The 10313-nt window shown below is 36.5% G+C and overlaps 1 protein-coding gene and 2 gene segments (V, D, J or C); 2 read left to right on the forward strand and 1 right to left on the reverse strand.

Moving 5' to 3' along the window:
• Window positions 1–565: 565 nt before the first annotated feature.
• On the forward strand, window positions 566–4939 carry LOC132861639 (uncharacterized). The gene is made up of 4 exons (XM_060893201.1): window positions 566–608; window positions 692–1033; window positions 3684–3978; window positions 4924–4939. The coding sequence occupies exons 1-4, from the start codon at window positions 566–568 to the stop codon at window positions 4937–4939; spliced, it is 696 nt and encodes a 231-aa protein (XP_060749184.1).
• A 2074-nt stretch (window positions 4940–7013) lies between these two features.
• LOC132861641 (Ig heavy chain V region 914-like) lies at window positions 7014–8060 on the forward strand. The segment is given in 3 exon segments: window positions 7014–7059; window positions 7149–7487; window positions 7939–8060. Coding segments are annotated over 3 exon segments (507 nt in total).
• Window positions 8061–9021: 961 nt separating this feature from the next.
• Window positions 9022–10006, reverse strand: LOC132861499 (Ig heavy chain V region 3-6-like). The segment is given in 2 exon segments: window positions 9022–9638; window positions 9745–10006. Coding segments are annotated over 2 exon segments (585 nt in total).
• Window positions 10007–10313: the final 307 nt, after the last annotated feature.

Genomic DNA, 10313 nt, shown 5'->3' on the forward strand with positions numbered 1-10313 from the left:
ATGACTCTGTAAATAAACTGCAGCTCATTTTCCCCGTCTGCGTCTGCAGGTTTTATGTGTTCAGGAGTCCAGAAGAGAACAAATGTCTGTGCTCTTATTAATAGAGAACAAAACTGCTGGAATTAGAGATGTAAGGATATATATACTGTAACTAATCATATAATCATTCAGTATCACAAGATTTAAAAACACCTGATCTAGAATCTTCTCAGCTCTTTCTCTCTGGATTCGTCAGATAAAGACTCTAGAGGGTTTCAGCCTATACCAGAATGAACGTTATATTCGGTTACATCGTTTGATTATAATGTTCAATGTAGTTCAGGAAAGCGTTAATTACATCACAACACGTTCATATCATTATTAATAATAACAAACAGCTGAATTATTTCCCACATTAAATTGATATGGAGATGAAACGGGGTGTGAGTGTGATTAACAGCTGCAGAGCTGCACTCAACACAGCCTCTCTGTAATGTTTATGCAAATCTGCATCTCCTCTTGTAATATTAGCAGCGTTCTGATCTAGAGAGGAAACACTTCTCATTAGTCTTCCTTCAACACAAACATGTTTGCTTCAGCTCCACTGCTGCTGCTGGCTCTCGCCCCCTGTGAGTGTTTGGATTGAAGCTTTATTATTTCATCTGATCCTTTCAGTTCGACATGTCCACCTTTTCTTTTTCTCTTTTTACAGATGTGTTCTGTGCTACTGAGCTCATCCAGCCAGACTCACTGCTTATAAAGCCAGGAGAGACTTTAACCATCACCTGTAAAGTGTCTGGAGCTTCTATCACTGATAGCAGCAGCCACTATGGAACAGCTTGGATTCGACAACCTGCAGGAAAAGCTTTAGAATGGATCAACACCATTTATCATAGTGGGGGTATTCATAAGAAAGATTCACTTAAAGACAAGTTTGTTGTCTCTCGAGACACTGCCAGTAACTCCATGACCTTACGGGGACAGAACATGCAGACTGAAGCCACAGCTGTGTATTACTGCACTCGTGATCCACACAGCGACACAACAAGCTGCAGTGCTGCACAAAAACCTCATCACAATTCACTTCTTTAATTAAATAATAACTACATTTTACTGAGTAATTAATCCCCATATTACAAATATTTCAGCATAGACACCAACACTGGCATTAATAAAATAAATAAATAAAAGTTTTCTTACGAATAATAGTCTCTTTTTTTAAGTAGTTGAAATGAAATGTGTCTGCAAAAGACATTTATTATAAAGAACAACATCCATTCACACTCAGCACTCAGGCTTTAACTCTTCATCCCGAATGAACAAAAACCATCCAAAAACTCCTCAATCTAAATCTAATAATTAATAAGAATCCCATGTAATTAAATGTGAAATATGAACATTGTATAATCGATCATGAATTTCTGGTAATGTACAAATTAAAATGAATAAAAGAAACACAAAGTGTTTTATCATCTCACCAAATGATTTTTATTAATGGATCATCAGAAAACCAGGATTAGCTAAAAAATTACAACATCATGAAGGACTGGACACGTTTGTGTTGTTCAGTGATAATCAGTGATCAGAAAACTTTACCTTCTTTTGGATGTTCCAGTGATCCACAGAGATGGACTAAAAAGACATTAGATCTAATGAGTAAAGAGCAATGATGAAGCTGACAGCATGAAACACACCCGGAGTTTTACAGTAGCTTTTTCTCCTCTCGTCTGTTCCTCTGTGGATGTTTTTATATCTCTAGTGGGTGTGTCATGCAAACCAAATCCTGTGTTTGAACCATTTATGCTGAAACATTCAGCCCAACAACATAGCAGCAGTTTGTGTTCATTTACAGCAGCAGGAATCATTTTAATTCTTTGAGATGGGACTAGACAGAGTTTTGAGTTACTTTACTGTAGTAATCTTCATTCAATGTTAGTATTATTTATTACATCATTTAAAAAATATTTTGTTTTGTTCTATTTTTAATGTTAATTCTTACCTTTGATTATTCTTCTATCTCAGATTCCTGCAGTCAGACGCTGATCGAGTCTGATCCAGTGATCATCAAACCTGATCAGTCTCATAAACTGACCTGCACAGCCTCTGGATTTACCTTCGGTGACTACCGGATGGCTTGGATCAGACAGGCGCCTGGAAAAGGGCTGGAATGGCTTGCAAGCATCTACAGGAGTAGCATATATTACTCCAGCACTGTTAAGGGCCGCTTCACCATCTCCAGAGACGACAGTAAGAAGCAGGTGTATCTGCAGATGAACAGCATGAGGACAGAAGACACTGCAGTTTATTACTGCGCCCGTCACACACAGTGATACTTCCCCTTAGACATCAGTACAAAAACACAGACTTACTATAGACACATGACAAGATCACAGTGTCTGGACATTTATACTGATATAATATTTATTTAATTCCCTGAATATATCTAATATTTATTGACAATATTTCACATTGTGACAAACTGACTACAAAATGTTGTAGAAAGGACATTATTTACATTTACATTATTTACTATCCTGTGTCACCCAAATGAGGATGAGGTTCCAAACTGAGCCTGGAACCTCTCAAGGTTTCCTCAAAATGTTACTAAATTTAAACTTAAAATATATATATATATATATATATGATTCTGTTCTTTTGTAAAGCTGCTTTGAGACAATGTACATTGTTAAATGTGCTAAACAAATAAATTTTTTGATTTCAATTGAATTGAATTGATAGATTGAGAACTGAGGAAGTAGATGTTCATTTGTAAATAATCATTGAGACAAATATTGATTTCCCAATTAATTGATTAATTAAACCAAATGATTTACTATGTTACTGCTGATACTGTATCTGAGTGTTTTCTCTCTTTTAAACCATGCTGATAAAAATTTCTCCATTTCTGAATTCATACTTTCTTTATTTCCGCTAGTCCATTTGAAAATGTATTGTTATTTAATTATTTATTTTTCTGGCAGCCAGAACATTTTCAACTTCTGTATCTGCACCTGTAGGGGGCAGCAGCTGCTTTTTTTCTAGAAGGATTCATGAAACTATGAAATCTAACAGCTGAAGTGTGTTTATGCAAATTCACTCTGTTATGAAAAAAACAAAAAACAGCCTCTTGCTCACCAAAACAGAAAAAAAGGAACTTTGTAGACATGAGAATCATTTCTGTGTTAATGTAATTCTCTAGAGTGCAGCCTACACACGACTGATAACGAGATAAAGGATCGTTTATCTAATTATTATCATTTTCATGGATTATGGTGGAGATTCAGATTAATTTGTGGGAACTGGAAATAGATCAGTTTTCAATCTGACCATCACAGGAAGCGTTAATTACATCACAACACGTTCATATCATTATTAATAATAACAAACAGCTGAATTATTTCCCACATTAAATTGATATGGAGATGAAACGGGGTGTGAGTGTGATTAACAGCTGCAGAGCTGCACTCAACACAGCCTCTCTTGTAATGTTTATGCAAATCTGTATCTCCTCTTGTAATATTAGCAGCGTTCTGATCTAGAGAGGAAACACTTCTCATTAGTCTTCCTTCAACACAAACATGTTTGCTTCAGCTCCACTGCTGCTGCTGGCTCTCGCCCCCTGTGAGTGTTTGGATTGAAGCTTTATTATTTCATCTGATCCTTTCAGTTCGACATGTCCACCTTTTCTTTTTCTCTTTTTACAGATGTGTTCTGTGCTACTGAGCTCATCCAGCCAGACTCACTGCTTATAAAGCCAGGAGAGACTTTAACCATCACCTGTAAAGTGTCTGGAGCTTCTATCACTGATAGCAGCCACTATGGAACAGCTTGGATTCGACAACCTGCAGGAAAAGCTTTAGAATGGATCAACAGTATTTATTATGATGGGAGTATTCATAAGAAAGATTCACTTAAAGACAAGTTTGTGGTCTCTCGAGACACTTCCAGTAACTCCGTGACCTTACGGGGACAGAACATGCAGACTGAAGACACAGCTGTGTATTACTGCACTCGTGATCCACACAGTGGCACAACAAGCTGCAGTGCTGCACAAAAACCTCATCACAATTCACTTCTTTAATTAAATAACAACTACACTACTACTGAGTTACTACTGATTACTACTGAGTAAATAATCCCCATATTACAAATATTTCAACATAGACACTAACACTGGCATTAATAAAATAAATAAATAAAAGTTTACTTAGGAATAATAGTCTCTTTTTATAACTAGTTGAAATGAAATGTGTCTGCAAAAGACATTTATTATAAAGAACAACATCCATTCGCACTCAGCACTCAGGCTTTAACTCTTCATCCTGAATGAACAAAAACCATCCAAAAACTCCTCGATCTAAATCTAATAATTAATAAGAATCCCGTGAAATTAAATGTGAAATATGTACATTGTTTAATTTGATTACTTATTTTTTGGTAATGTACAAATGAAAAGGAAAAAAACAAACAAAAAGTTTTTTATCATCTCACCAAATAAGTTTTATTAATTGATCATTGGAAAACCAGAATTAGCTAAAATGTAAACTTTAAAATTTTTATTTTATGTTTCTGTACTTGTGTAAAGCTGCTTTGAGACAAAGTCCATTGTTAAATGCATTACAGAAATTAATTGAGTTGAATTGACAGATTGAGAAATATGGAAGTAGATGTTTACAAACTAGAAAAAGAGCTCAGTGCCATAATCATTGAGACTAATATTGATTTCCCAATTAACTGATTATTTAAACCAAATGATTTACTATGTTACTGCTGATACTGTATCTGAGTGTTTTCTCTCTTTTAAACCATGCTGATAAAAATGATCCATTACTGAATTCCTACTTTCTTTATTTTCATTGCTGGTCCATGTGAAAGTTTTTTTAATTGACAGCCAGGACATTTGAAACATTTTCTCATTTAAGGTGTGTATAAATCTGACACCAGGTCTTTTTGCCACTAGAGGGCAGTCTGTACAAACTCAACCATCTCCATCTGTTTCCATCTGCACATTTAGACAATCTCTCTTTTCACATTCTGCTCTGACTGCATCCAGCATCATGACACTCGGATTAAACTCAGTGACATAAAATGTCTGTGGTGACCTGTTTAGTGTTGATCAGTAAATAAGGCTCTTTATTATGGAAAACCTGATTTCATGGAAAATTCAAGTGGAGTCGATCGAGTGAAACGAATGATTGTCTAAGTTTATACAAACAAAAGCCTGATTAAACATTTGATTGATTTAGATCTTGTAGGTATCAATGTTCAAAAGGATCCTCAACCATACATAATAATTATTATGTTAAAATTAATTTGTGTTCCTTGTTTACTTCATCGAGTCTTTAAGATTTCTGGTTTGGGAAAAGGACAGTATTTGATAGAAAGGCTGCTGTTCCATTATGAATTCAGATCAGATGAATCTCCTCCTCATGACATAAATACGTTTCAGATACATTCTCCTCCCATCATCAGCAGATAAACAAATCCAAGTGTCAGAGCTGGATCTCACTCTATTTATATGATGTGATGGTGTGTGTTAAACTTTGGAGAACAGAGAAGACTCCAGTCCAAACAACACACACCATGTTGTCTACATCTCTACTGCTCCTGCTGGCAGCTGCTTCTTGTGAGTGCTTTATCAAATTCATTCATTTACTAGATGAAGAATAAAGGTGCAGCATATATTGTGTGAGATATCACCATGTGTTTTCCTCCACAGATGTGCATGGTGAGGAACTGACTCAGCCTGCTTCCATGACAGTCCAGCCAGGCCAGAGTCTCTCCATCCAGTGCAAGGTTTCATATTCAGTTACAAGCTACACTACAGCTTGGATTCGACAACCTGCAGGAAAAACTCTGGAGTGGATTGGATACATCAATAGTGGTGGGAGTACAGTTTACAGTGAGAAACTGAAAAATAAGTTCAGCATCTCCAGAGACACTTCTACTAACACAATAACAATTGGAGGACAGAACATGCAGACTGAAGACACAGCTGTGTATTACTGCGCTCGTTACACACAGTGAGACAGAATATTGGATTCCTCTTACAAAAACCTTATGAGACATGTTACAGACATCCTCTCAGTGTAACTAATAAATCATCTCAGTCACACTTTCACTTTCTTCCACTGGAATGAAGTCAGAATCATTTGCAGCATTTTAAAACACAGTCACACAAAGTCATTTTTAAATAAAAAAGAAAACATTATTGAAAGAGTCTTCATTCTGAACCATTATTAATCCCTTCATTTTACAGGAATTTTAACCAGCAGTTGGAATCAGTGTTTAATGAGTGGATTCAGGAATAATACAGCATGTTTCCAGCAGTGTGTTGTGTTTAACACACAGTCTGTCCTCATAGTCTGAGGTTCAATAACTGAAACAACTGAAGGAAGCAGCAGAGCTCAACAAATAAAGTGAAAAAAAGTGAATCCACAAACTGCATTCTGTATGAGACTCATTCAGTATCAGTCATTATCAGACAAATATCTACATTTTCTCTTCTTTTTCACTCTTTCCATAATGTGTGATTAGTTATTTGGATTGTTAAACACAGGTTGGACAAATAAAAACACTATAATTTATGTAACTACATCCTCCTGTGGTTGTGAAGTTTCTCAGTAACATGACAAGATGTATTTTATAATGCTGTTATAATGTAAGGTTCTAAATGAAACAGAATGATAAATGAATAGAAATAAAGTTTCCTGTTCTAAATGAATATAAATTTCTGTAAGTTTTTTTATTATAAATTCACCTGAAAACACCTGATAGTGTATAAACTTACTCATTAACACCTGCCTTAAGCTTCTTATTGGTTCAAACATAAACTCAAGCTGCAGTGATAGATATCTCTAAAAAATACAGACATGTTTAAAAGATGAGGAGGTTTTCTCATTTATATTTATATATAAGAATCCATCCCATGTTGACCCTAAGATAAGGAGTGTCTCTATGCAAATGTCCTTCTCAGTTATAGATTTAAGCAACAAAGACCAAGAGCTTTTACTTCTTCTGCTCCAACACACCCCATGATCTCTACATCCCTACTGCTGCTGCTGCTGGCAGCCGTACACTGTAAGTGTTTTTACATTTGACATGTAATACAGTTTTGGTTCCTTAAAGCTTTTTGCTTTTACATCATTAAAAAAACTTTTCTTTAACAGGTGTTCACAGTGTTGAGCTGATCCAGACCGGATCCACAGTATTAACTCCTGGTCAGTCACTGACTCTGACCTGTAAAGTGTCTGGATATTCATTAACTGATAGCAGCTACTGTACAGACTGGATACGACAACCTGCAGGAAAAACTCTGGAGTGGATCGGAGAGATATGTGGTGATGGTAACACTTACTACAGTGAGAAACTGAAAAGCAGGTTTCAGGTTTCCAGAGACACGTCCAGCAGCACAGTGACATTAACAGGACAGAACATGCAGACTGAAGACACAGCTGTGTATTACTGCGCTCGTGAACCACAAAATGAGACGAATAAACAACATCCCTGTACAAAAACTCCTCATTCAGTGTTCACAATAACAGGACACAAGACACAACACTGATCGATTCAAGGTTAAATTAAAAAAATGATCCCACAAATGATCACAAAACATTTCACTCTATTTATTTGTTTAAGTTAATGATGTTGATTTAAATCCATATTATTATATCTCTAATATTGCTGCACATCATAAAGACTATTATAATCACAACACTTTCCTGAACTTTATATAAAGTAGTGTTTTTGTCCAGTAATAATCACATCAACAAATTAGAATTTGTGTAAACATGTCTGAGCAAGTGTGGATCAGACAACTGGATCAGACAACAAGCTGGAAAAGCTCTAGAATGGATTGGGGTTATCTGGTCTGATGCCAGTAAAACAATATACATCAAAGACATTGAGGGACGTTTAGAAATGACCAGAGACAACTCCAAAAACATGGTGTATCTGCAGGTGACTGGTTTGAGTGCCCAGGATTCTGCTGTTTATTAAAAATCTCAGATGTGGTCAAAGAGAAAAGTGTATTCAATGTAGAGGCCATTTTCACAAGATCTGCAGGTGGCGCTACAGCTTAACAAATATACTGTAACATTGTAGGTTTCATTAAAGTACAACATATTCTCATATCCCCAGTCACAGCTAGACACTTCACAATTTCTAAGTCTTTCTGTGAGACATTGAACACTGAGACTGTCTCTTATAGTCATAATTTCCTGAAAGAAACAACAAGGGAAATAAATAACATTTACAGAATATTCACTAACGTTTATCACCAATGTGTATTGAAAGCATGTATTTTACAAAATTATCACAACAAGAACTGTAACTATAAACATGAAAAGAGTTCACCATATTCTTCTTAGATTAATAAATAAATTGTCACCGTTTACAGACTGCTGCTGTATAAAAGGAAAAGTGATCATAGTATATACTGTACTATTCATGCTTTTATTCCTCCTGATTGTGATGCCAGCTGCAGGAACACTACAGGTCGATGGTTCATTTCCTGAATTTAGAAACACAGAGTCTGTTCAGCAGCACAGAATCTGACGAGAGATCAAACTGAAATGCAGATGTTTACTGCAACATCACTACTACAAACTCCTGGAATTAAAAATCACCTGTAGGGGGCAGCAGCTGCTTGTTTTCAAGAAGGATTCATGAAACTATGAAATCTAACAGCTGAAGTGTGTTTATGCAAATTCACCCTGTTATAATACAAAAACATCCTCTTGCTCACCCCAAGTTCAGATTCAGACATGTCCATATTCCGGTTCTTTAAATGACTCTGTAAATAAACTGCAGCTCATTTTCCCCGTCTGCGTCTGCAGGTTTTATGTGTTCAGGAGTCCAGAAGAGAACAAATGTCTGTGCTCTTATTAATAGAGAACAAAACTACTGGAATTAGAGGTGTAAGGATATATATACTGTAACTAATCATATAATCTTTCAGTATCACCAGACAATAATCAGGGTAATGTATTCAGTCACTCAGTCATCGTCACGTTCAAACACACTTATTCTGTCTTACTATGACTGACTTTCATTCCTCTTCTTTCCAGAGCAGAAATCTAACTTTCCAGGTATTCCTCCACCTGCTCTCTACTCTCACTACAGAATTTCCTGAAATCTCACTTCTTTAAAATAAGGAGACTGATAAAAAGTGTTTGTAAAAGCCACTCTACACTCTGCAATTCCAGTATATTGATATGACTGAGACAGTAAAGGATGAGATAAATGTAGAGATCGGATGATGAACATTGTGACGATGACAAAAGGCATGAGGCTGATCTGAGGAGGTTTTTGTACAGGCACTTCAGTGATCCATATCACTGTGTTATGGTAGCGCACACAATAATACACAGCTGTGTCTTCCATCTGCACATTTTGACCATGGAGGGTCACTGTGTTACTGGAGGTGTCCTGAGTGATGCTGAACCTGTTTTTCAGTGACTCTGTGCCCCCTGTGCTTCCATCACTACAAATGTATCCAATCCACTGCATATTTTTCCCAGTAGCATGTCGAATCCAGTTTGTACAATAACTGCTATCAGTCAAGCTGTAACCAGACACTTTACAGCCAGTGGTCAAAGTCTGTCCAGGCCGGACAATCACATGACCTGGCTGAGTAAAATCAATTGCGCTAAAAACAACTGCAATAAAAAAAATATATAGATAGTAAACATAATAATATTTTTTCTAAAAGATCTCAACATGAAATAGACAAAGTACAACAATGTATGGTTTAAACAAACTTACAGGACGTAGATATGTCCAACACTAGGAGATAAACAAGCAGCATGGTTACAGCTGAAACTGTACTGGTGGGTGCTGCTCTCTAATCATCCAGCTTTATTGATTTATAGTCAGGGACAGAGTTTACATAATTTACCCTCATGCAAAATAGTACTATTGCTCATTTGGTGTAATGGTGAAGGGGCTGCAGAATACAGCTACTGACATGTACTAAAGTAGTTAATGTAACAGATAGACTACTTTTTTTACCTTAAACATTTTAGTGTAAATCATGTCTAAATTATAAGAATTAGAATCAGGAGTTTATTGGGACTGGAAGTCATTGGAAATCAGAGATAACATTAAAATATAACATTTAGATTCCTGAAAGAGGGGGTCACGGTGGCTTAGTGGTTAGCACGTTCGCCTCACACCTCCAGGGTTGGGGGTTCGATTCCCGCCTCCGCCTTGTGTGTGTGGAGTTTGCATGTTCTCCCCGTGCCTCGGGGGTTTCCTCCGGGTACTCCGGTTTCCTCCCCCGGTCCAAAGACATGCATGGTAGGTTGATTGCCATCTCTGGAAAATTGTCCGTA

Source organism: Tachysurus vachellii, chromosome 18 (assembly GCF_030014155.1).
Source record: "Tachysurus vachellii isolate PV-2020 chromosome 18, HZAU_Pvac_v1, whole genome shotgun sequence".
In the NCBI taxonomy this organism is placed as follows: Eukaryota; Metazoa; Chordata; class Actinopteri; order Siluriformes; family Bagridae; genus Tachysurus; species Tachysurus vachellii.